The sequence below is a fragment of the Vidua chalybeata genome, chromosome 20, assembly GCF_026979565.1.
Source record: "Vidua chalybeata isolate OUT-0048 chromosome 20, bVidCha1 merged haplotype, whole genome shotgun sequence".
Lineage (NCBI taxonomy): Eukaryota > Metazoa > Chordata > Aves > Passeriformes > Viduidae > Vidua > Vidua chalybeata.
This window is the reverse complement of record NC_071549.1, coordinates 10,530,407-10,557,161: the sequence shown is the minus strand read 5'-3', so window position 1 is coordinate 10,557,161 and position 26,755 is coordinate 10,530,407. Positions and strand designations below refer to the sequence as shown.

Sequence of the window (26,755 nt, the reverse complement as noted above, 5' to 3'; positions counted from 1 at the left end):
AGGGAAGGAAATGGGATTTCTGGCGTAACTCCGTCCACCCCAGGCTGAGAGGCAACACAAGGGGTAACCTGGGGTGCTTGGATATGTCCGAGCACAGGAATGAGAGGCTGGATTTCCAGCTGCTCTATCAGACAACAGAGCTAGGGAAGTCGTTGGCAAATTCCCCACTAGCCCCCTCCTGCAGGTGAAGCCAAGGTGGCCACAGGACAGTGACCCCCACCAGATCCAGCAGGGAGAGCTGCCCAGGGACAGCGCAAACCCTCCTCTCCCCCTTCCTCTCCTCCCTGCTTTGTTTTTGGCTTTAACTTAATTGATCTGTATCCTGCAATCCTACCCGCAGGAGGAATGACACATCTGAAAAAAACAGGAGGATTTGTTTAAAGTGAGCTGCTTGGGTTTTTCGCTGTGTGTATATATAGAATTGCCTGGAAGTAGTAAATAGAATTAAACACTGTGGTTCTGAAAAACAAAATTCTCAGGGCTGTCTGTTGATTTCAAAGCTGACGAAAACAAAGCAGTCTTTGAAATATTTCCTTGCAGAGCTTCCCCCTCCTCCCTTATCATATGAAAGATGGGCCTGATAATATTTGGGTTTTATTCTTCTTTTGAAACAGTTGGAAAAAACACTGTTTTCTCAGTTAAGATGAAAATCACGATGTTTTTAATAAGGTCAGTGTAATGTCTTCATTAACAAATGCTGAAATAATTTGATGCAGATCTGGAACTTGATGGGGAAAAACTCCAGAGTCTACCCAAAATATGGAGCCACATTTGCACCAGGTGTGAACCAGTACTGCTTCCCTAAAATTACTGGTTCTGGGATAGCCTATTCCTGTTTAGGGACTGGCTGCTATGTTTTTAAGTCACTCCCTCCTGCGCAGCCAGACTCAGTGGTTTTTGTTTGTTTTCCTGCCTGGCCCTGGGCTGCTGAGAGCCCCAGGGCTGGGCAGCGCTCATGGGCGTTGGGTTTGGTGGTTTCCTTTCAGGTGATGGAGCAGGTGGAAACAGAGGGGCTGGCAACATGGGAGGAGGTGTAGAGCTCACCACGAGGAAACACAGGTGACGTTAGTGGATGGGCAGCCTAAAATTAAATCCAAAATATCCAACGCACTAAGTCTGCACTCTGCTGAAATTTTGTCTACAAATATCGTAACCAAAGCTGCTGAGCGCTGTGCACTTAAAAGCCTGTCCTCTGTTGTGAATCCCAGGGACACACAAGGAAGTCTTTGCCCAACTTTTTGGAGATGTGGATGGTACCTAGACAGCCCTGACCAGTCTGACACCACAGACCCCGAAGACATCTCTTCTGTCCCCTGTGCTGTGCCTCCTCCGAGGCAGGGCTGGCACAGCCCCTCTCCTGGTGTGGCTCTGTGGGTGCTGCAGGCACTGGGGTAACGCCCGAGGCAGAGATGCACCAAGAAGAGCAGTTGTTTGCAATGACATACTCTGCATTTCAAATGATCTTTGACTTCCTGGCAGCTCCCCAGCACATCACCCCCTGGAATTCTATCTAAATAATGTTTGTCAGGTGGAGCCACAGCTGGGCAGCAGGCAGGGCCCTGCTCCTCACTGGGGACCTGGAAACCCACCGTCCGATCAATCTCCACAACCTGCTAAATGATAGATGGAATGTAATATAGGTCATTATTTCTTCCCTATGCGTGAAAATGAATTATTCAGTAAAGATTTAGATCCTTTTTATTATGACACTGAATTTATAGAGCATACAACACATAAATGCAGATTCCTACAGCCCCAAATAGATGAACTCATTCTCCAGGCAGCGTGAGGTGGATGCAGCCCCTTGGCATTGCTGTGTGGCAAAGACAGGATGTCCAAGGGACACGGCTGCAGCCTGGGAGATTGGGACCTGCCACCTCCCTTACCTGGAGCAGCATTCCCAATCCATGCCCAGCTGGTTTAGGAGCCCAAGATCTCTTTGTTTCAGAAATCAGGCTCTCAGAGCCCATGTATCTCTAAGGAGATATTGGGTCTCATGTCACTTTGGCCTTATAAATGCTGATCTTAACAAACTCTGCATCAGTCTCTGATATTAAATGGGAGTTGTAAAAATTGAAAGGAAATTGGTGAGGCTAAAACCTGCTAATGAGAGTAGGTGCTGTGTGAGTATGTGGACAGATGTGATTGTCCCAAATTCGAGGGTCCTGCAGAGCCACCATGGAGGATCTGGGCTGGTTTGAATCAATAGCAGTAACTTTCCTTGTTATTGGACTAAATGCTTCAACTTTTAATTGTGCAGCTAGGGAGAACGTTATCCCTGGCTGGCAGTTACAGATGTCAGCTTTGCAGTTCATTAGCTACTTCCCAAATTCCACTGGGACTTTGGATTTTTAGCATGAACATTAGAGGTTAGAGAGGAGGGGAGCAGAGGGCAAGCCTGCAAACTCTCAGTGGGCTGGAGGAAAATCTGGGATTGGGGCTGGAGCAGCACCTTTGGGGCTGGGTGCTGTTGATTGCTGCCAAAGGAGCAGGACAGGGTATCCTGGTTTGTCACCCCTGGGCTTCAGGTGCTGAGCGTGTCCCCAGAGCATCCCTGGTGCCGTGGGTTTGGCTTCTGCTGTGACAGCAGAGTGCTCACAAAGAGCAAAACCGACTGAACAGATTGAAACTGGTCACACCCCTGAACCCAGCCTGAGTTCTGGGGGAGGTGGAGAGAGAATGTACTGATAAAGTCTTCCCAAAGCCATTTGTCCTGTAACATTCGCTGATGGAAGGGATAGCAGTGGAGATTTCCTTTTAATATATAGCAATCAAAATTTCTTTCTGAGCCATAAGCAGCTGCACTGAAGTTCCTTCTGTCCATCAGCAAAATCTGTCTTGTGCTTGTTCATTCTGGAACCCCTTTAAAATTCTGCACTGCTGCCAGAGAGATTAAAGGGGTAATATAACCCCAGGAACTGCTCTCCTGACTAGTAATTTCCCAGTGATTATTACAAGAAATAGCTAAGATCTAAAGGAAGCTCAAAGGGGGGAGAAAAAGACTGTTCTTTAATCCCCCCCATCCATTTCCTTTGCACATTGGTGCTGCTCACCCTGCTGGGGCAGGGCCAGGTCATCCCCTTTTCCCTGCCTGCTCTGGAGGAGCAGAGCCTGCCCCACTGCTGAGCCAGAGTTCAGCACTTCATGGCAAACCAAATAAGGGGAATTATATCCCATTTTACAGTGGTCAACATCAGAACATGAAGAGGGGTGTTTCCCCAGTGGGCGGGGAGCAGAGCAGGGGGCCGGCAGCGAACAGCCCATTTCAGCCACGGGCCACCCCTCGTGGGGGTCGGGGGGACAGTCCCGTGGGGACAATCCCGTGGGGACAGTCCCATGGGGTCATTCCCGGGGGACAGTCCCGTGGGGATAATCCCGAGGGGACAGTCCCATGGGGTCATAGTCGGGGGGACAGTCCCGTGGGGACAGTCCTGGGGGGACAGTCCCGTGGGGATAATCCTGGGGGCACAGTCCCGTGGGGACAATCCCGTGGGGACAGTCCTGGGGGCACACTCCTGGGGGCACAGTCCCGTGGGGACAATCCCGTGGGGACATTCCCGTGGGGACAGTCCTGGGGGCACAGTCCCGTGGGGACAATCCCGGGGGCACATTCCCATGGGGACATTCCCATGGGGACAATCCCGAGGGGATAGTCCTGGGGGCACACTCCCGGGGACACATTCCCGTGGGGACAATCTCGGGGGCACATTCCCATGGGGACATTTCCATGAGGACAATCCCGTGGGGTACAGTCCCGTGGGGACAGTCCCGGGGGCACAGTCCCGTGGGGTCATTCCCGTGGGGACAATCCTGTGAGGACAGTCCCGGGGGCACAGTCCCGTGGGGTCATTCCCATGGGGACAATCCCGTGAGGACAGTCCCGGGGGCACAGTCCCGAGGGGACAGTCCCGTGGGGACAGTCCTGTGGGGTCATTCCCGTGAGGACAGTCCCGTGAGGACAATCCCGTGAGGACAATCCCGTGAGGACATTCCCGTGAGGACAGTCCCGTGAGGTCATTCCCGAGGGGACATTCCCGTGAGGACAGTCCCGTGAGGTCATTCCCGAGGGGACATTCCCGTGGGGACATTCCCGTGAGGACAATCCCGTGAGGACACTCCCGGGGACACATTCCCGAGGGGACAGTCCTGAGGGGACAGTCCCGTGGGGTCATTCCCATGGGGACAATCCCGTGAGGACAATCCCGGGGGCACATTCCCGAGGGGACAGTCCCGTGGGGACAGTCCTGTGGGGTCATTCCCGTGAGGACAGTCCCGTGAGGACAGTCCCGTGAGGACAGTCCCGTGGGGTCATTCCCGAGGGGACATTCCCGTGGGGACAATCCCGTGAGGACATTCTCGTGAGGACATTCCCGTGAGGACAGTCCCGGGGGCACAGTCCCGTGGGGTCATTCCCGTGGGGTCATTCCCGTGGGGACAATCCCGTGAGGACAGTCCCGAGGGGACAGTCCCGTGGGGACAGTCCCGTGGGGTCATTCCCGTGAGGACAGTCCCGTGGGGACATTCCCGTGTGGTCATTCCCGTGAGGACAGTCCCGGGTGTCGCGGACACTCGTGAGGGACGGACGCGCGCGCGCGCGGGTGTGTGCGTGTGGGGGGGGGGGGGGGGGGGGGCGGTGTTGAGGCGGGAGCTGCGCGGGGAGGGCGCGGTGACGTCGCGGTGACGTCACAGAGGGCCACGCGCCGGCGGAGGCCCCGCCCCCGGCAGGGAGGGGCGGGATGGAGGGAGGGGAGGATGGCGGCGGGGGGAGGGAGCGCCGGCGCGGCGCTGAGCTAAGCCGATCCCACGTGTGACGGATCTGGCTGCTGCCCCAGCGCCTCTCCAGTGAGATCCTCCGGTAGCGGAGGGAGGAGGAGGAGGAGGAGGGGGGAAGGGAAAAAGGGGCAAAGCAAGCGGAGCAAAGCGAGCCGGAGCCGGGCCGGGGGGGGCGGGTTGGGCGGGCGGGGGGGGTTCTCTAAGGGGCTCTCGCTCGGCGCGGCCATGGAGGCGGACGGGAGCCAGGCTACCTCGGGGAGCCCCGGAGAGGCGCAGCACGACCCCGGGTAAGTCGGCGGGGCGGCGGGGGGCGCGGAGCGCGGCGGCGAGGGGCGGCCAGGCGGGCCCGCCCCGCTCCGCGCCGCTCCGCTCCGCGCCCCTCCGCCCCGCCGGGAGCTGCCCCGTCAAAATGGCCGATCCCGCACCGGCGCTCAACTCCGCTCTGCTCTCTCCCTCCAGCAAGATGTTCATCGGCGGCCTCAGCTGGCAAACCTCACCAGGTAACCCCCGCCCGCCGCCCCCTCCCCACGCGTGTCCCGCCCCGCGTGGGCCGCGTCCCGCCGCGCCGGGCCCTGCCCGCGCCCCCCCCCCCATCCCTGACCCTCCTCTCCCTCTCTGCTCTCTCTCTCCGCAGACAGCCTTAGAGACTATTTTAGCAAATTCGGAGAAATAAGGGAGTGTATGGTCATGCGGGACCCCACCACCAAGCGCTCCAGGTAAAACCGCCGCCCACCCCGCTCGGGCTGACAAAACTTCGCGAGTTGCGGTCGGGGCGGGTGGACCCGCACCCCCCAGTGGCACCCCAAAATCCCACCCCCGCATCCCACCGCACGCCTGGGGCGCTGCGGGAGGGCTCTCCCCGCCCGCGTCCCTCCAGCCCGGAGCAGGAAACAAAGCGGCCGGTGGAGCCGGAGAGGGGCCGGGGGTCGGAGCCGGCCGCCCCCTGCACCCGGCGGCTTCGGGGGAGGGCAGGGGAAGGAGGGGGACCCGGCGGTTTATTTTTATGACTTCTCCGTTTGGCTCTTAATTCTCATCACCACCCCCACCCCCCCCCCACCCCCCCCCCGCCATCCCCTCGCTCTTTGTCTCTCGCAGAGGCTTCGGGTTCGTTACGTTCGCGGATCCGGCGAGTGTAGACAAAGTCCTGGCTCAGCCGCACCACGAGCTGGACTCCAAGACGGTAGGTGCTGCGCGGGGCTGCCCGCCGCCCTGCCCGGCACGGCGGGGACGCGACCCGGCCGCTCCGAGCGCCGCTCGGGCCGGTGCCGCGGGCGGTGCCAGGCTGTCATTGAACCGGGACCTTGCGCGGCTCTTCCTTTATGTTTTTTATAGACTCTGCCTTTTAACTTACCAAAACCGGTAACTTACTTTTTTTTTTCCGCGCCCCCCCCCGCTCCCCGAAATCCGAATTCGCCCATACGGACCGCTGGCTCCTCCCCCGGCCTTATATTTTATTGAGCGGTGACATTGAAAAAGCTGTGGAGTAAAATCCAACTTTTTTTTGGTGTTGGGCTGCGGCACGCTTTCTGCAGGGAACTTTGTGATTCTTTTGATTGATTATTTATGTATTGTTGAGCGCGTTTCGAGGTGGGAGTGACTTACTGTCAAACCGTGAAAGCTGCTGCTCGTGTCATTTCCCAAAGTCATTTTTTGGAGAGGTCCCCTCACCTGTGATGGCAGGGCCCCGGCGAAATGCACGCAGTAATTTATGGGAAGCTCTGCAAGAGCTGGAGAGTGGATGTGGTAGAGAAGCACGAGTCCTAATGTGTTGTTGTTTCTCCAGAGCTTTTTGCTGCGCTCAGTCTCCAGTGCATAATATAAGGAAAAAAAAATGCTTGTGAGATGCAGCTGATTTTTTTTTTCTTTTTTTTTAAATAAACACTACATTTGTTTGGGGTTTTTTTAAGACAAAAATTCCACACCTGAGTTTGCCCCCTGCCCCAGTATGGTGTTTTCAGTGTCGGGTCAAACAAAAGGTATCGGGCCCTGTTTTCTCCCTGTGATCAAGGCCAAGCAAAAAGATGAAGTTTGGTGCCTCCTACTTCGCTGTAGTTTTGAGCCTCGGCAAAGCTGGGAGGGGAGGGGGGAAGGACACGGGTAGAGGTCATCAGTGCTCCGGTGCTGCTGGCTCTGGAGGGGGCTGTGTTTGGGGAAGGGAGCTGTCTGCAGAGACATTCTGCTGGGCAGATCGAGCCTGGTCCTGACTGTCACTGGGCTTTACGGGCTGTGTTCTGGGGCTTGAGGGTTTTATTTCAACCTGAGCGTGGTGTTAGGAGCAATCCTGTCTCGGTGCTGCAACATCTCACGGGTGCGAGATCATAGTTAAATGAAGAAAGGGAGAAGCAGGGAGCAAACACGAGGATATGTTTTTTAAAAAATGTAATCTATATGGAAACAAAAAGCCTAAAGCTCTTGTAGAAGCAGGTGGAATCTAGTGTTTTAATTCGACCTACAGATTCTGCTGGGCTTGCCTGAACACGAAGCCCATGCTTTCACATGCCTTAATAATTTGATTTTAGGTTTAATCAGATATGGTAAGATAACTGATTCAACCGTGCTCCTGAAATTAAACTCACCAGACTTTTCATGTACAGCTATATTCTCTATGTGTTTTTAAAGATAAATTTAGATAAGAAGAACAAAGGCAAACAGTATCTTGAACGAGAGTTAAAAAAAAAAAAAAAAATCATGGGAGGACACCCTGTCATATTTCTGACTATAATTAGGTCCTCCCCCAGCTTTTTTCTTGTATCACAGTCTAGTCCCTGCAATGTATTAATTTGCTCTTCTCTGGGGGAGGGGTGAAGAGCTTCACCGGGGCAGATCTGCCTCGGTTTTGGTTGTGTGATAATGATTGAATCAATCCAAATACAAAACTGACCTTAGAATCAGTAACGCAGCTTAAAAGTGAAGCACAGAGCCAGGCAGGTCCTTTCAGGCGTGTATTTGTAGAGTATTGTAGTAACTGTTGTGCAGTATAACAAGGCATTTGACTCTGTTTCAACGTTCAGCACAGGAGGCAGATCGGTTGGGTATTGGCATGGAAACGTCGCTCTTGTTTACAGTTACGTTAAAAGCTTTGTTTAGGTAATGGCCATTCATATCAGAAATAGTATTATAGTCATTTCCTAGAGGACTTGTAGATACAGTAAGTAGAATTGTACCTAACTAACTAATTTTTTTTTTTTTTGGTAGAACTTTGTTTTTTTATTTTTTTTTATTTTTTTTCCCTTTTTGGTTGTTGTTTAAATAGTTGACAGGGTTATGCAAAAGGTATGGATTTGCCACATTCATTGCTAGTGTTTGTTTTCAAAGGCTGATGGTGTTTGTGCAAAAGGTTTTGGGAAGGAAAATTCAGTTCTTTTAGAAAATCTGTCGCTGTGGTGCAAGGGACTCCATGCTCTTTGAACTGACCTTCAAAAATGAATGTGTTGCTTTGGAGTTTAATGGCTCTCCCAGCTTTTTACCAGCAGGAATTTGCAGTGATGTCCCTCTGGTGGGCCTGGTGTTCTCTGGTGGGAAAACTTGCAGTTTTGGAGCAAACATAGAAAAGTGCATATTTTTCCACCTTTAGGTATCGCTGTGGAAAATCCGTACCTGTTGTATTTCCCCAGTAGACAAATGCCTAGTCAGTGCTGAGTATATTTGTAGATAATGTTAATCTCTATGAAAAGGTTAGCTCTCTAGATAAATAATTTTACTTTTTATGCTTTTTGAACAATAAAATGGCACGTAATCGCTCATTTCTCAGGTGTGTCCTAAAAAAGATACATTTGTATCTGATAGAGGCAAATCAGTTTATCAGTTGCACATCAAATGTCTGCAGTATTTCCCATTTTGACAAATTAATTGAGTAAAACTGTTTTTTAGGAGAGGCCCGTGGTTATTTAGTAGTGACAGGAATATTTATCACCACAGGAATAACAATACCAAATGGAAACATCTCCTCTTCCTCATCAGGGTTTGCTTGAGGGGGGAAAACACAACAAAAGCCAAACCAGAACTCTAAAAAAGCCTGTCCTTCTGAATAGGCTTAACACTGCCAGCGTTAGTGGCATCAGTTGGTTGTACAGGCAAGGACAGCGCTGAAAGCAGTTGCAGGTTGCACATTTCAGGTAGGATCTAGGACTTCCAAGCATCCTTTTCCAGACCCTTTATGTAGAAGATGCCTGCGTGCAGGTGCTGCTGAGAGCCAGCAGTGAGAGCAGCAGCACACAGGCGTTCATTGCGATTTGGGGGAGCCGCTGTTGAGAGGTCTGATGGTTTTGTTTACATCCAGCCTTCTGCCTGTGTGCTCCCTCCAAACACCACTGGGTGCCATTTCTTTGTGTCTGCCGTGGTGCCTTTTTGGTTTTGAATGGGAGAGAGGAGTCCCTTTTTAGAGATGACCCCCGTGGAAGTTGTGTGAGGTTGCAGAATTAGCATTTTGGAATGCAGAGGGGACGTGCTAATTCATGCAGCGCAAGGGGAACCAGCACTGCATCTTAAAACAGGCCAGGGGGAGTAAAGCAAGGATTTTTTTTTTTTCCCCCCCTTTCTTTTTGTCTCTGGTGACATGCTTCATGCATGAATAGTTCAAGTAACTCCTTAATGGAAAACCTTTTTTAGGAAGTTGTTTACTTTTGAGTTCAGTGCGTCTATATTTCACACACATGAAACTTGTTTGTGACTTACTCTCCTCCCTTCCCGCCCCATCCCAGAAATGCCCCTTTGGAGTTTTCCATTGCTCACATATTTGCTTTGAGAGTGAGTAAATCAGATCAGTTGGGCATATTATTATGGAGGGGACTCTAGTTCTTCAAATGTTTCAGTTTTAGTAATTGAAATGTGAATAATTTGACTTTGGTTTTGACTTTCCTTTTTTGTATGGTGTTGCTTGTCAGTTAGCAAAACAAAGCAGAAAAAAAGAAGCAACCCCAAACCCAAGTGCAGGAAGGGGCAGGTGTCAAAGCCACCAAGTTAAGATGTTGGTCAGGAATGCTGGCCCTCTTTCTGTGCAACCTCTAGGGCATGTGGAAAATCCTCAGCATGCAGTTTTGGTGGTAGAGGCAGCACCCAGACACTGATCCAGAGCTCCCTGAGCACCCATGGGGATTGCTGCCCAGAAGATGATGGAGGAGAAGTGCAGAAGAGATGTTTTCTTCCTGTCTTGCCATTCTCCCCGCCCCTGCCAAACTCCCCAGACAAACCCAGACTGTGACCTGTCATTTCCAGAGTAGCTCTGGATGACCCGGTGTGCTGAATTACAAGCCTGAGAAATGAGGGATTAACAATTCAGTGATTTAAAATCAAAATAATGTGAAATGACAACCAAAGCTACCCTGTTGACTTCCCCTTTTCTTTTTTCCTCAGATTGACCCTAAAGTTGCGTTTCCCCGACGAGCACAGCCCAAGGTAAGTAGGAGGATCGATAATAGGATTTCAAGCACACAGAGAATCATTGTTGCCAGGCAGTTCGGGTTTCAGCCGGGGAATTGGCAATGAAAGCTTTTAAAGCTGCTGCTCTGGGGGGGATGAGTGCGTGGTGGGGCCCAGGAGGTGCCGGGGGTCCGTGCAGAGCCGCTGGGTCGGGCCGGGCAGCAGGAGCGGAGCCGGTTCTGCCGCAGCCCCGCGCCCGGGCGGCCGCTCTGGCCGCGTGTTGTGTCTGTGAGGAGTGTTTGGATTAAGCGCAGGCTTCGGGCTTGTTTTGAGCTGAGCTTTCAGTTCTGTGGTTGTGATGGATGGGGATCTATCTCTGCCTTCATTGTTTGCAAATTTTCTTTTGTATAACTCGGGAGATGCGTGAGCCTGGGATGGCAAGTCTCTGGTGAGGCTCCGAGCCCTGGCTGTTCTGGAAGAGCAGGGGAGCAGCGAGGTGTGAGTGTCCAGCTGGTCAGGCTGGCCGGAGCAGTGGCCTGGCGATGGTGTGGCCAGTCCTTGCCGTGGCACGGGGACGGTGCAGGGAGGAGCGTGCGCTCCCTCCAAATGCCACTGGGTGCCATTTCCCCTGCAGCAGCTGCCTGTGGAATACAAGTGGTTGCTGCTCTTTAGGTTGTGCCTAATGAAAACAAATCAGTTTCAAAGCCAGACTTGCAGCCTGTGAATTTTGAAAGCCGGAGGCTGAAGGAAAACTTTTGTAATTGGCTTTTTTTTAATTTGTTTTTGAGAGTCTGTTGGAAAAACTTAATTTAACTGATGTATGGCAATTGTGTATACGCTTGTCATCTTGGGTAACTTCAGTCTTCTGGTAAAAATGGGAGAAAAAGGCTGCAAAGTTGTACATGCAAGTCAATAAGGAAAAGTGGTTTAAAGTTGGTGGTGGGAAACTACCTGACCAACTGCCTGAGCTGTTACTGCATGCAGCTCCTCACGAAAGCAGGCAGTGTAACTGTGTGTGTTGAACCATGATGTTAAGTATTGCACAAAATAGGCACCTAGGAAAAACCCTGTGTCATTTAAAACCCCCAGGCACAGCACAGGAGAGGTGCTGGGGAGTTCTTAAAAAAAAAAAGGGAACAAACCCCAACAGCCTACTCGCAGAATTTTAAACCAGACTAACGTAGGCAAATGTTTAGAGGTTCTTTTCTTCCTAGGACATATCTAATTACTAATTGGTGAATAATAGTGTGCCTGGCTTGCTTCTGCACTGAGCAAAGAGTTTATAGTGTGTGGGGCTTGTGGCTTCTGGATTATGTTGTTGGATTGATGCCATCTGTAATATACAATTTAAAGTTTCCAGAATTTTGATCTTGAGCTTGATGTGCCTATCCCCCTTCCCAATACCTTTTAAAGGTTAATTTGCATTTTAAACTGTCTTCAGTGCCAGTTATCTGTTTCTACAGTGTTATTTGGAGAAGTTTGTAATGCATACACCGGAGTTGTTAAGCTGTCCCATGTGATTTCTTCTCTAACAATTAAAAAAATGAGGATGTGTTTTATGTCAAGGATATTAGTGAGTTAAATTTTTGTGTTAAAGAATGCAAAATCAGGTTGTATTGACAAAGGGGATTTTGTTTTTCTACACGTAGGGTTTTTTTTTTTCCTTGGTTTTTGGTAACAGACATCTTTCAAGCGTGGGGCAAATGCTGGAATGGTCAAATTCCACTCTTAGCAGGAGCTCGCTCTCTCTGGAGAGGTCAGCAGTGTCTGTGGCTGCTTTTAACACAGTTGTCCTTTCTAAAGTGTTGGGATTTCTACGGGGCACTTGAAAAAAATCTGAAGATTGAAAACAGCCTCATTTGGAGACTGGAGAAAATCAGATGCAATAAAGAGCAGATTTTACATCAATTATGATGTATTATTCTGGCAAGCATTTCATAATCTGAATATTTTGTTTTCTGTTTTTTTAATTAGATACTGAATTAAGGTTTTGGACTTTAGTTGTTCATTTATCCCAGTTGAATAGCAAATGCTCAGCGTTAAAATGTGACTGTACTTTAGTCTAATTAACTAGCTAATGCTTGGGTCTGTGGAGATTAATGGCATTTAATGAAATGTCTCTGTCTCTCTCTAGGTGCAAGGGGAGAATTTGTTTTGTTTTGTTTTGTTTTTTTTTTTTTTCCCTGAGTGATCTTCCTTCCTGGTATGTTTAGCAAAGTGGGGATTTGTTGTGGGTTTTTTTCTTTTCCTGTGCTTTTCCTGGCAGTAATGGGGGCTGAGGTGAAGCAAGAGCAAGGTTGGGGGTGCATTCCCTCTTCTCGTGCTTCCATCCATCCGTCCATCCGTCCCTGTCCTTACAGCTGAGCTTTGCCCCTGCCTTTGCCAGTCCACACTCACTTGTTCCTCCCCTCCTGATCCACGGGAATTGCCCAGCCCTGCCCTTTCAAACCCCAGCCCAGTAAAAGGCTTTCTTTCTTTCTTTCTGGTTTATTTAAACCGCATCTCCGCGGTTTGACACCTCTCTGGTGATGCAAATTGGCTCCTGAGCAAGCAGTGGCAGGTTGTAACAGCCCAGCATTCTTCCCTGCTTTCCTTAGAATGACCCTGCAGAAATCCTCCTGATTGCCTCCACTGGATTACCGGGATGTGTAATCCTGCTCTCCTTGGGAAGGCCCAGCACGACTTGAAGCTATTGTTTTAGGAAATCCGCTGCAGGGTTTAACTCACTGGGGTTCTGGTGAATATGGTTCTCCTTCCTCGGGGCTGCTGTGCCTTGATAAAAATCTGTCTTGATTCCAGTGCTGGAAGACACTCTGTAACAGGAGATAATTTGTAACTCTGCTGATTTAAAAAATCCTTGTACCCCCTTTTGAATATTGAAGACTACAATAATTTGACTTACTATTAATGTAGCCTGCCATTTCTGATGTTACCTGCTCCGTTAGGTTGGAGAAGGCTTACCCAATTTAACATTTTCATTAGATAATTTCAAATGTGAGCAATTTCCTCCCTCATGCCTCTGCCTTGGGGATTTATTTCAAAAACAAAACAAACCTGAAGAGCAAAAGGACAGCAGCCTTGGTCAATGAAGTAGCTCCTTGGCCATGAAAATGTCTTTGGTATTGGAATTTGGGTGCTTTGTTGTGCAGAGCCACATACGAAACAGAGGCAGGTAAAACTTCAGCCAAAGTTTCCAGTTGGTGAGGCTGCCCACAGAGGTGTGTTCTGTGCTCAGGTTCCTCCAGAGTGGGATGCAGGTGCTTGTTCTCCTGCACTTACTCCAGGGGCATATTACGAGTGGCTGGGAATTGCTCCCAGTTCAGCAAGCTGGAGCTGCCTGTAGTGAGGTGTGTGGCACCCATGGGCACTGTGGCTGTGCCCTGCTGGCTGTGCTCTGGAGTGAGGAGGGCAGGGTAGGTACCTGCTGCTGCTGGCCCTGCGTGTCTGTGTCCTGTCTGCCTGACCCTGGCTGCAGGTGGCCCCTGCACGGCTCCAGTCTGCACGGATGGAGCAGGGAGCACCGGCGGCCCTTGGGTCACAAAACAGCAGAGGGACTTGATTTGGTGAGGAGGTGTTTTGCCTGGTGACGGGCTGGGGATGCAGCAGCGAGGCCTTTTGTAGACGTGTCACTGTCACAGAGGCTGGTGCAGCTCTGTCCTGGCCCCTCTGTGCCCCAGCCGGTCCCGGATCCGCACGGTGCCCGTGGCCAGCTGGCTTTCCCGGCTGGCTGGGCACGTGGGCTCTCAGCACCTGTGCACATCTGGTCCTTCTTGGGCAAGAGGCAGCTTCAGCAGCTCTCCTTTCGTGTGAGACTGTGCGAGGCTGCCTGCTCCAGAGCAGCAAATGGAGGGCATGCCCTTTCGGGATAACACCCAGGCTAACCTGGGATTTTTTTTTAAAGCTAGCCAGTGGATTTGGATGTCTGATTCCAATTAAGTTAGCTGTGGGTGGGGTGTCTGCGTCCCTTGGCTGTCTGATAAGCCTCAGCCAGAGTAGCAGGGAGAGATTTTATTCCACAGCAAATGATGGACCTTGAAAATCAAGAGTTCTGTTTGTGTAAACTCCTCCAGGTTAGTCCTACTACTTCCCATCTTATTTTAGGTGTTAGGTAGACTTTGAAGTTTCTTTTTTTTTTTCTCAAAAGAGTGTGAACTGGACACAGTATCAGAACGTGGGATTCTTCCTTTCCTGCCACCCTTCCTTCCCCACCAGGCTGTAAAGAGCAGCAAGGTCAGACCTTTTCCCAACGGTTTGTTTAAATTCTTTTTAATGCATTTGCAGGTCTGGGTGGAGTAAGAGAGGAAGTATTTCCTAATCTTGGCATCAGGCATAGATGTGTAGCTTGATAATAATCATGGTATCATCTGTGTGCAGAGTAGTGTGAAGTCCTTCCCAGATGGTGTGGGGGGATTTCCTTGGGTGTCCATGGCCACTGTTTGGGTGTCTTGTTCGAGACCAGTCCAACCTTGATGTGCATCCCTTGTCCAGGGTAAGCTGCTCCAAGAATTGGATGGTCCATTAGAAAAGTTTCAGAGTCTGAATCTTGGCTGATGAAGCCAGCTCCAGGCAGTGGAGGATCAGGGTTTTGGGACCCCTTGTCTTTGGGCTGGGGTTTGTGCTCTCTGTGGTGTGGCCGAGGCAGAGGGTGACCTCTGTCCTTGGATGTCACAGCCAAGAGGGAGAAGGGGCTGTGCAGGGCCTTGTGTGGAGTGCAGTGAGTTCTGTCAGAAACAGGAGCTGAGCTGGATTTTTGTAACTTGTATTTTGGAGAGATGTAAACATGTATTTTGTCTCCCCAATCACTCAGGTGGATTGTTCATGTTGTCCTGAATCCCCACAGACTATCTTGTGCTTGTTAAAATGTCTGTATTTCCATTCTCATTGCCTAAGGATGTCTTTCATGTTAAGAATAGTCCTAATGTACTTTCCTTCCCTTTGACATACTGCTAACTAAAAATTAAAACTGAACACTGCCTAACATGGGATTTTTTTAAAAAGGAGGTTCTTCACTGCCTGTGTTTTCCTGAATTGTTGGATTATTTTTAATGGCATCTACCAGGTGACTTTTGTGCACTTGTATATGCCAGGAAAGGTTCCGAGGTAGGGAGGTCAGGGAAATGGAAGGAGAGCATCATGCTAACACCCCTGTGCATCGCCCTCTGCTTCCAGATTGAGTACATCTCCTCTGCAAAGTGCTGAGCCTTTATCAGCCCGGGGGTAGGTCTACTAATGACTGATCTAAAACCATCAAATTCATTTATTTGTCACTGCCAGTGACAGGCCAGTTAATGCTAATGGATTCTTTTTTTAGCCTGTTGACTCTGGTGATAGTCTCATAAATGTTGTGAAATCCAAAGCATTAAGGCAACTTGGAACTTATTTTTAGAGGAGAGCCACTGAAAGGGCAAGGTGGGGCTGAGCATCAAGATGTATGTTGTGCTGAGAAGGAGCAAAGAACAATTCTAGTTCATTAAGCTCTACCTTGAGCCTTGCTGTTCCTAATAGTCATTTGTCTTTTCAGTTGTATTTAAGTGTTCTCTTCAAACACATTTTGGGTCATGCTATGAAGTGAGGAGAAGCTGTAAATAGTCAGTCATCTTAGGGGAAAATGGCTTGTTTCAGAAAATGGTTCATCTCAGGGGCTGAGTCTTCTCTGCCCCTATTGTGTGAAAGCACTTAAGCATATACTTAAGTTGGCATTAGCATGTGGGTAAGTGCTTTGCTGAATCAGCATGGGCTCAAAGCACATTATTAAATGCTTTGTTGAACTGTGAAGCCCGTAGCAGAAAAAGATTAAAAGATTACTTTGTGTATTTGACAGTACTTTGTATATGGTCAGTTCCATCACTTCTGCTTCAGATAGGCAGTTTCATCTCTCTCATATTCCCCCCTCCACTGGAGGATCTCACTCACAAGAAAATACTATTCTGCTGTTTCCTCAAAAAACTGATTACAAGGTCAATGTAGCATCAGACTTAAAAAAAAGTCATTATTGAAGCTTAATTTAGTCTCCAGCCCTGAAATCACACGTTCTGTTTGCCTTAGTCACTGGAATAATTCTGTAAACTATGTGAGTAGTGTTCAACACGGCCTATGATTTTTACGATATTATTGCTGCAGAAATTGTGGTTTGCTGAGTAATTTGAAAGTTACTGTGAAACTTTGTAGCCAGATCAGCATGCGGTATTAATAAGTTACTTCTAAACTTTGGCATTTTATTACTCTCCAGTTGAAAGTATTTCTTCTATTTTTTGAGTGCAGAGAAAATCTGAAGAATGCTGGGATGTTGTTCTCCCCTGCTCAGTCATTCCCCGTGCTGGGACATCTGCAGCTGGGTGTATTGTTGTGACTGAGTAGGCTTAAATTAAGATTGTACTTTGGGAGCCTCGTATTATAAAGAAGGACCCTGCTAAGGCTTATGCAATTCTGCACATGGGGAATAGTCCCAGAGAGCTCAGCGAGCACAGTGAGATGCAGACAGGGCTCCTTAATCTGTTGGTGAAGTGTACGTGGCAGGCAGGGTGAAGGAAAAGAAGCATTGACAGCAGCAGAAAGCGTCGGTGCCTCTGCCCTGCCCTCCCCCAGCAAAGACTTGCATTAATTTCTCATTGACTCTGATGTACAATAGGGAAGAGGTTTCAAGCTGACTGAAGGGGCAAAGGTCCAAGAAAACTACTGTAGCAAGAACTGATGCAGAGTGACAGTAATGAGGTGGCCTGGCAGGTGGGAGGGAAAAATGGTGGGGTGGGGGAAAGAAACTAATATCTGGTGAATTAAGTAGTTCCCAGGGCTTGAAGCTGTGAAGTCCCCCTGGTTTTATTTTCCTTCATGTGTGCCACACAACTGTGAGATGGGGCTGGGCAAGGCTCCTTGGCTGAGGATGTGGGTCCTGGTGCAGCTCCAGTCCGGGCTCAGGGCTGGGTCCCTGGGAGTGCTGGCGTGGCCCAGAGGGTACAGAATTCCTCTGTAGTGCTCCCAAACCTGTGCTGTGCTGTTTTAATCAGTGCTTTAGTATTCCTGACTCAGAGCTCATCTTTACGTTGTTCTGTGGGCCAGTTTTGCATCAAAGAGAAGGTGAGGAGCACAGGGTGAAGAAGTGTTTTGAAGTTTGGATTTATTTAAAATAGGGACTGTGAAGTGCCCACAAGACTTTCAGCTTCTTGAATGCTGGTGTAAAGAGAATGCCTGCTGGATAGAGAGTCTGGGGAGGCTTTAACCAATTGCTGGATAAACACTGTTCAGGAATCTTCCCAAAGGGTAATGTGGTGTGCTGTGAAAAGAGGTTGCAAGGAGCTGGGTATTTGTCCTAAGTCTCTGTGAATCCCACTGGACTGGGAGATGTTGCTCAAGTCAGGGGCTTGGTTTATGGCAAAAGCTTGCCAGCTGCAAGCCCTCAGCACTGGCAGGTTTGGTGGTTGTTGCAGTGCTGAAAGAAGGTGTTGCTGAAGGGGATGTTGCCAGGGATTCTTCTGCAGTGCTTGCTGAACGAGTGGAACTCCTGTTTCGTTCTCCTTTTGGCTGTGTTACCAGTCATTTATGTTCAGAGCTGTGTTGGTGCAATTCCCTGCTCCGAGCCCGAGCTGTGTGCAGGGCTCCATATGTCCACGGAGCATTTATCCTTTTGCCAAAGGTTTGCAAAGTGCTGTGAATGAGTGTAAAGATGTTTCTTTGCTGGTGAAATTCGCCTACTTCTGCTGTTGTGTTTGGCAGACCTACAGAGCCTATAGCAGCATGTTGTGTTCAGTGAATTGTGGGAGGGAACAGAAAACATGGAAAAGAAATCCAAGGGTAGTGCTGAGATGGGAAATACAATAGGACTTTTCTGAGGGTGGGGGGTATTGCCCCACTTTTTGGTCTGGGACTGCTACCAGCCCTGTGTTGGGTGGTGTCAGGTCTTGTTCTCTGCCATGTCCTCAGGATCCCTGAGAGATCTCTCCTGTGAGTACTGAGCAAGCCCCGAGACCACTGCAGCAAAAACTGTTGGCTTCTTGCAGCAGGAGTTCCCTCTCCTCAAAAAGTCTGTACTGTAAAGAGCTTGGGGTTGTTTTGATTGATTTGCACTGGACATGTCATCTTCCTCCCCAGTCACTTTCTGTAGGTCAGCTCTGAGACTCCGGCCCTGGATGGGTGGGCTGCTGAATACACACCAGACATTTAACTGTACCCTCTGCAAGCACTGCCTGGTGAAAAAGCCCTCATAAAACCTGCTATGAAAATGTCCCAGGCCCACTGTTGGCTGGGTTTGTCCCACTGTTGGCTGGGGCTGAGAGCTGAGGAAGCAGAGTCGCTGTTGGTCAGACTCTGGCGGTCCTGGCGCGGCGTGTAGGAGCCCAACTAAGGCCCCGGTGGGCCTGGTACTGACGCTGCCACTGAGGCTGGAGAGGAAGGGTCAGAGAAAAAAGGGCAGCAGGGGATTACGCAAAGATGTCAGCGTGGCAGAGAGCGCAGCCGCTTCCTGACAGCCGGGTTTGGTGCCGCAGTAAACGGCTGCCTCTGTCTGAAGGGGATGTTGGCAGCATCCCTGGCGCTGGGGAGGAAGTGTGGGAGGCAGAGCAGCGCTGCACGCTGCCAGCTCTTTATGCCACTTGTCTTTGAGGGGTTAACCCGGGGTTTTTTGTTGTTTTTAACGGCTTTTGACTGTGAAATTTGTGAGGGAGGCCCTGGCTGGAGTGGCAGCGCTCTGGTTCGGGCGGAGGCTGTAACTGCTGAGGTTCCTGCCGTGCGCCGGCACTTCCGAACTCCGCAGAGGGGAAGCGAGATAAGGATGGGAGGCCACGGCGTGTGAAAGGTAGCTGGTGCTGTGAATTATGGCTCGTGCTGGTCCCATGGCTGCAAACCAGCCTGGGGGCTGGGGCACAGTGCTGGGGGCAAGGGGGGGGCCCGCCACAGGATTGTGGTGGGCTCTGATGGAGGGGAGGGGGAAGCACGCTGCACTGCAGGTGTCCTGGGGGCCTCTGCCTCCAGATGAGCCTTGGCTGCTCTTCCCCACAGCCATGCCAGACACTCCTCCAGGGGCTGGCTGGCTGCTTTGTGCCACAGGCCGTGCCCTCTCCCCTCTGGGTGCCCATCAGAGCAGGGGGGGATGGCTGCCGTGGTGCCCCGGTCCTGTGCAGACAGGGATCCTGTCCTGATGTGTTTGCAGAGCTCTAGGGACAGGCTGCCCCAGCATCCTGAGCTTCTGTCCCCCCCAAACCTGCCGGGGGGCGTTTCCTGCCCCAGCCCGCCTGGGACCCCAGGGGTGGGTGGCACTGGGAATCTCCTGCCACAGCACCTTTTGTGCTCTAAACTCCTGCCTCAGGTAATCCCAGGAACCGGGATCGAAGCAGCAGGCTCTGTGTGACATGCCTGGCAATTTATGTATGAGGAGGGAATTGTGATAGTCTTGTGTGATTTTCATTTTTTCCCCTCTCTTTTTCATCTGGTTACAGCCACTATGTCATTAATCTTCCTGATCAAATACAATGATAGGTGGAAGTCTTCCATAGTTATGATTCCCCCAAAGTTTTGTGAGCATGGCTTTGATTTTGTGGTAGTCATAAGAAGTCAGTTTAGATTTCTGGACCTCTTTTTGTAGGTATTTCCAGTGGATATTTCAGCAGAGGCATTTGTCTTCTCCCTCAGTTAAGCATGTGTATGCAATAGGAAAAGAGCAAAATAGGGAATAGAAAAAAAATATTAAAACAATTCAGTTACCAGTCCAAAAGCCTTAGTGCTAAAGAGCCATGAAGAAGCTTTATTGGAACTATAATTGCAGACATAAGCAGTGATTATCTGTCTTCGTGCCTTTATAGTCCCCATCACTGTCATCTGAACGCATGAAGCTGATGATAGTGTGAGCAGAACATTATTCAGCTGGTGCTGTGTAATCCTGATCTCTTGCAGTGTGTGGAAAGTAACATAAAAGAGTCAATTCATTTGAAAGTGATGGGGAGAGAAGCAGGTAGGAGAGGACAAGTATTGTTGCAGAACACCTTAGTCATGAATCTTATTTCATCCTGGTTGCAGCTGAAGGAATGCAGGGGCAGGGTAAACTTCTTACATGGACATGGTCAGACAAATTTTGCTGCTTCGTAATGTTCTTAGAGGTCTTGGGCAGGTGCAGCCCTTCATCGTTGAAGAGTGCCTTGGTGTGTTTCCTTGAAATGCTCCAAATTGGCTCCAGCTGAGAGAAGGGCAGCAGCACCTGTTTGTCTCGCATTCCTGAGAACTGGAGATTGTTGGATCAAGGCAGACAAACGGATGCTGCCAAGCACTTCTTGAGGTGGAACAGAGATCAGAGAGCAAGTCCTGAATTTCTTGGCTGATTATTGGTGCTGGTTATGCAGGTGAAAATGTGCTCTGTGCTGTGAAGAGGCAGAGGGAGGAAGAGGTGATTTGGTGGTTGGGCAGCTGAAGCAGTGGCAGGAGCAGCATGTCTGGATAGTCTGTGGTATGTATGTTCCTGGAGACATCAGCATCCTACTTCCACAGAGCCCTTGTGTACTGAAATGACTTAAACTAGTTTAAATGTGGCCCTTGTTCTTACCACAGAGATGAGTGAGGTAAGTGATTGTCATCACCCTTGTTTTATGGCTGTGCAAAACAGAAGTGCTGCTCACATGTTCTGCAGTACTTGAAACGGGGAATTGCTGGTGCCTTAGAGGAGTGTTATTCCAAACCTGATGTGTGCTGGGGCTGTGCCTGCTGGGCTCTGTGTTCCCAGGTGCTGGGAGGAGGAGACATGCAGGGTTTGGGAGGCTGAGGTGCCCTGGCTGTGCTGTGGGCAGTGCTGGGTGAGGAGCTGCAGTCCCCACGAGGTGATGAGGCCATGTGTGGAAACGGGTGTTGCATCATTGGAGATGGGAGTGAGTCAGTCATGAAACCTTCTGCAAAAGGCTTTTGTAACTGGTACTGACTTATTAGAAACAGTTGTTGAGGATAGGCCTGGGCAGTTGGAGCATCTTAAGAATGGTGCAAGTGGCGCTCTGAGTCTGAGCAGGGCACAAGCAGACACAGGGGAAGGCTGTGAAGTGTTAAAGATGGAGGGGTGAAAGCCCAGAAGAACAGATGCCCATGTGACATCTACCTGGAGCTTCCAAACCTTTGGTGAGCTCCCGTGGTACGGGGTGAGAAACGGGGAGCAGGGAGCTGCAGGTGCCTTTCTGGGGGAAGGTGTGTGTGTGTGGGTACACAGCAGCACTGCATCCCGTGCACAGAGGTGTGCTGGGGACTGGGTTCTGCTGTGGGCATGGAGAGGGGAGGCAGGACTGGGCTGGAGCCGTGCTTGTGCCTCAACCTCTGCCTGCCCCCATGGCTGAGAGATGCCGGGTTCCAGCCCTGCATCCCTGACACATCCCTGCCCTTCCCGGGTTCCAGCCCTGCATCCCTGACACATCCCTGCCCTTCCCGGGTTCCAGCCCTGCATCCCTGACACACATCCCTGCCCTTTGCAGGTTCCAGCCCTGCATCCCTGACACATCCCTGCCCTTCCCGGGTTCCAGCCCTGCATCCCTGACACATCCCTGCCCTTTGCAGGTTCCAACCCCGCATCCCTGGCACATCCCTGCCCTTCCCTGCATAGAGGCTGTGCCCAGGCAGGCCAGGTAGCAGGGACACAGTCCTGGTTCCAGCCCCACAGTTCCTGGGCAGTAGGGACAGTCCCAGTTCCAGCCCCACAATGCCTGGGCAGCAGGGACAGTCCTAGTTCCAGCCCTGCAATGCCTGGGCAGCAGGGACAGTCCCAATTCCAGCCCTGCAGTGCCTGGGCAGCAGGGACAGTCCTAGTTCCAGCCCTGCAATGCCTGGGCAGCAGGGACAGTCCCAATTCCAGCCCTGCAGTGCCTGGGCAGCAGGGACAGTCCCAGTTCCAGCCCTGCAATGCCTGGGCAGCAGGGACAGTCCCAATTCCAGCCCCACAGTGCCCGGGCAGCAGGGACAGTCCCAGTTCCAGCCCTGCAGTGCCTGGGCAGCAGGGACAGTCCCAGTTCCAGCCCCACAGTGCCTGGGCAGCAGGGACAGTCCCGGTTCCAGCCCCACAGTGCCTGGGCAGCAGGGACAGTCCCAGTTCCAGCCCCACAGTGCCCGGGCAGTAGGGACAGTCCCAGTTCCAGCCCCACAGTGCCTGGGCAGCAGGGACAGTCCCAGTTCCAGCCCTGCAGTTCCTGGGCAGCAGGGACAGGCCGGGCTCTGGTCCCAGCCATGCCCACGGCAGCTCTGCCGGGAGTGCTGGCTGCTGGGCTTTGGGCTCCTCTGGCAGCAGCGCTGCAGAAATGAGGAGTATCATTGTGTTTTATTGTGGCTTCTAAGAAACGCAGCGTGTTTGTGCTTCGGGGAGCCCCAGGGGCTTTGTTTTTCACCAGGCCTGAGCTATTCTTCAGCAGAGCCTTCCTGGAGCGTTGAGCCAGTTCTGCCCATTAGGACCGAGAGACGGGCCTGACTGATTTCTGCTCCCTGCTGCATAATAAATCTGATACTAAAATTAGTGTTGGTCTCCCTAGGCCATAATTCTTGCTGAGATTATAGAGAATTGTGTGTGCAGAGAGGAACTGTGGTTGTGTGTGTGTGTTTGGGTTTTTTTTATAACCTTGAGTGTCCAATTTCCAGGTTTTTTACTTAACCCCCCCCATCTTTTTCCCCTTTTCCTCTCTTTTGGGAAGTGCTTAGCCTTTCTGTGTATTTTGGCTATTTAAGCCTCTGTCACTGCAGGCAGATGAGTTCCTTGGGAGCTCTTCTGAAGGTTTTGTAATTGAGTCTTTTACCACGGCGACAGGATATTATTAACCTTCAGTAAAGCAATTTATTTCATACTCCTTTGTGGGGATAAGCCTTTTTTCCCCCAGGAAAATACGTACATGGAAAGGGTTTTGCGTGCAGAGGTAGCTGGACTTGTAGCAGTGATTATGATTTTAGAAAAATTAATAATTTACATGAAAAATAGGCAGTTCTGCTTGCATCAATTTAAAAAAAAAACCTTTGGTCCTGAATGATCTCACTCCTGACCAGTGTTTTATTCTCAAGAACAGACTTTTTGCCTGTTGGTGTCTTTGAAAAGAGGTTGTATTTCATGTTAGAGCTCTTGATATTTAGCCTGTGTGAGTAGTAAACCATTTTGTTGTGGTCTTTCAGATGGCCTTAAGAATGACCTGAGAGCTGGAGGGAGGAGTCCTCACGGAGGTCTCCCCCTGGGCATGGCCTTTGCCCTGAAATCAAATGCAGACCAGTCCAGAAGTCGTTAAAGATTGGGTAGCTGCTAGAACAGCAATTTCCAGCCAGCCTGGCTGAATCCCTTGTGCTCTCTGCTGAGCACGGTGACAAAGGCACCGCTCTGGGATCCGGGGGATCCAGGCTCGGCTGTCATTGCAGCTCCCTGCGCCCTGGTTTTTATTTTAAAGAGAGGATCAGAATATTTATGTTCCCATGTCTAGTTAGACTTTTTACTTCAGTATTCTGTTAACTTTAAGAAGTTAAATTAACAACGAGCTTGTGCTGTCGTTCAAGATACTCGAAAACTCTGCGCTGTCACGGCGCTGCTTTCGAGGGAGTCCACCACACCTTGCAGAGGGAATGTGTTATTTTGGCAATTGTATTAGATGAAGGAGGGGTATTATTCCCACATTATACAGCGGAGCTTGGATGAGAGGCAGAGTGCTTTGTCCAGAGCTTTAGGTTTATTAACAAACTTGAATCTCTTGGCGCCGTGTGGAGGCTCTAATTGCAGAGTCATCATTTCCCCACTCCCCAGCTGAATGCTGCTGCCTTGGAGTGAAATGGGCATCCTGGGCAAGCCCTGTGTCTGTGGCACTTCTGCTGGCCTTGGGTAGGGCTGCAGAGCCACCCCCTCCTGCTCTTCCTGCTTTTCTGCATGTGCTCTGTGGTTTGGATGCAAACTCCCAGTGCCTCCCAGTGGTTCCAGCCCTTTTCCATGAGGTGGGCTTTTCCCATCTGTGTCAGGAGCTCCTGTGGAGCTGGGCAGCACTCACCTGCTGCGCCGTGGGGTGCAGGCTGCCACGGCAGGGTCTGCAGCTCTGCTGGGGAGTGTCTTGGGCTCAGGAGAAAGAATGGACCCGACCCTTCCTGGCAGCTCATGGGTGTCGCTGTGTTTTGTTGGTAGCAGTGAACTGAGGCTTCTGAAAACACAGCTGGACACCACGGCTGTGCTTTTGTCCTGCAGCCTGCACATGCCCTGGGTGCTGCCCCGTCCCTGGCTCGCTGGGCTGCAGGGGCACAGAGGGGCTTCTCCAGAATCCCGTGGGTGCCTGGCCTGTGCTCAGCCCCGTGGGAAAGGACCCTTCGCTGGGTGCTCTCCTAAAATTCCAGAGACACATTACATGCAAGAAAATGTTTTTGTTACGGAAAGGCTTCCTGGCCCCTTCACATGCTGGTTTTGTAAAACTTTGCAGCTGGTAGATTTATTCTTAAATCTTCAACCAGAAAAATCTTTCTATTTTAAAAATGCTTAAAATACATTTTCCCCCCTTTTTTTGCTCTGTTGTTGTAAATGAGCCCCACAATCCGAATTTTTTTTTTTTCTTGAAATCTTCCCCACCAGAGATTTAATTAAAATATTGTGAAAGGCAGTCATTGAAAATGAGAAACCTTTTGAGTGGAAGGCACCCTGATTTCCCTCTGCAGAGCTTTTTGTCACCATAGAGATGAAAAGAGAAGCTCAAAATTGCACTTTCCCCTTGTGTATTGCTGCTGAGGGGCCGTGGCTGCAGGTAGCAGCTGCACTAAGATCAGCAGGGCTGGCTGGGGCTGAGGCTTTAACTCTTTGCAGGGCACAAGCACTGGGTCAGGATTTCCCTCCCTGCTGGAAGCGTTTTTCTTGGTCTATTATTCTGGTTTAATTTCCTGTACTTCGGGGCTGGAATTTATCTGGGTTTGTGGAGGGAAGGAGCGCAGGGGCCCATCCTTTTGTCTCCACAAATGCGTAACTCAGCACCTCTGGGCACAGCAGAGTCCATTGGGTCTGCTCCGAGCACTGCCAGTGTCCTGAGGTGTTCGTGCACTGCTGAAGGAAAGTGTTGGAATCCCATTCAGCCTTTTTAATGTGCTCTTTTTAAAACTTTTTTAGTGTATAAATCATAATTCCTCTTCAGGGTTCAAGTCTGTCTGATTCTCACTTAAAATAGCTAAATGTTGGGCTTTTTTGTTGGTTTTCTTTTTAAAATCAATGGGTTAATGGTATCTTTTTTTCCTTCCAGTAACCCCTCTGGAAGTGTATGGATTGCTAAATCAAAAATACATGCTGTGAGTGGTAAAACTGCTCTGCTACAGTTTCAAAGACAGTCCCACAAATTGAAGATTATTGGAGGGGACATGACACTGGGCAGTGTTATGCTTTTAATCATTTTAAAAACAAATTTTTCTCCCTAATCGAGTAAAGAGCAGGCTCAAGTGGATTCTTGGCACAAACATCTCAGACAAATGAAAGTAAAATGTATATTGAAGCTGTCTGCTGTTGTATATTTTATACCATACCTGTCGTGGTGACTGATCTCAAATGGGCGCAGTGGTTTAATTTTAAGCTGTTTGAGTGAGACCTGTTGTGTTTAAACTTTCAGATAGAAAGTGAACATAACCCATGTAATGGCATTATTAATGGGGAGTATTACTAAATTGTAAGTTGCAAATTAATGGTTTAACTCTGAGACTAAATATACAGCTGTGTTCTTGTGTAATGTTACAAGACAAAATTAGATCAAGTATTTGAAAACAGAAGGGCCTCATCCAAACCCAGCGGGTGTCTTCCCAGGGACTTCACTGGGCTTTTCCACCTGCAGTCAGGGTGCAGACCTGTAACCCCAGCACGGTCACTGACATGGGTGTGTGCCCTGTTAACATCTGATTACTCGAGACACCCGTGTATTTGGAGCAAAGTAGTAACATTACTTGTTTCCATGGTGGTCGGGACTAGGTTGGGTTCAGTATGTACCTCATGGCAGCGATGCTGTTGTCTGTGTGTGTCTGAGTTCCTGCAGGATTATATATTAATTTTTAAATGAAACAATATTTGGGAGCTAGGCTTGGCTCTGATGCAATTTGCCCTTGTGCTTTCCTTGACTGTTGCTAATAAGAAGTGCTGGTCTAAATCAGCGTCTTGAAGAATCATCGATTTGCTAATTGCAGATAATCAAGTCCCTGCTCCCTGCTCACGCTGAGACCACTTTTGTTTCCTGCCGTTCTGCCAGGATTTGGGCAGCATCTCCCAGCCTTTGACGTAACCAACAAAGTGGGTTTGGAGCACTCGCATGGTTCATTCTCAGAGGTGACAAAGTTATTGGTGTTCAGGCTTGATGAATGAGCAGCTGTGATACCACTGACCTTTCTGGCCAAAATGAGCTGTGGAGTCAGGGCTGGGGAAGGGGATGTTCAGAGAGCTGTGGTGGCACAGCTTTGCAGTGCTCACCTTGCTTAGTGCAGTCCTGTTGACATCAGCCTCCTGAAACTGTTCTGAACGTCTGTGGTAGTTGCTTGCTATTTTATTTTTTTTTGTAAATGTGCTTCCTCTCCCTCTGTGTTCAGCTAGGGGGGGTGTTCCTGTGAGCTTTGCAGAGTGCTTAAGATAAAGCAGGGGCTGATGAAAATTTGTGTCCCACGGTTAGCACAGTCAGGAGAGCTGAGGGCAGGAGGCTGCTGCTCTGGT

The 26,755-nt window shown here is 50.1% G+C and overlaps 1 protein-coding gene across 13 annotated transcripts in view; it reads left to right on the top strand.

Annotated features, from left to right (window-relative positions):
- Positions 1 to 4,976: 4,976 nt before the first annotated feature.
- Positions 4,977 to 26,755, top strand: part of MSI2 (musashi RNA binding protein 2) — a 203,733-nt gene continuing 181,954 nt past the window's right edge. For all 13 annotated transcript variants that reach the window (XM_053961228.1, XM_053961225.1, XM_053961233.1 and 10 more), the window contains exons 1-5: positions 4,977 to 5,060; positions 5,233 to 5,273; positions 5,408 to 5,489; positions 5,869 to 5,953; positions 10,126 to 10,167. In XM_053961228.1, coding sequence (XP_053817203.1) covers positions 4,999 to 5,060; positions 5,233 to 5,273; positions 5,408 to 5,489; positions 5,869 to 5,953; positions 10,126 to 10,167 — 312 coding nt within the window. In that variant the 5' untranslated portion in view covers positions 4,977 to 4,998. The remainder of the gene's footprint in view (positions 5,061 to 5,232; positions 5,274 to 5,407; positions 5,490 to 5,868; positions 5,954 to 10,125; positions 10,168 to 26,755) is intronic.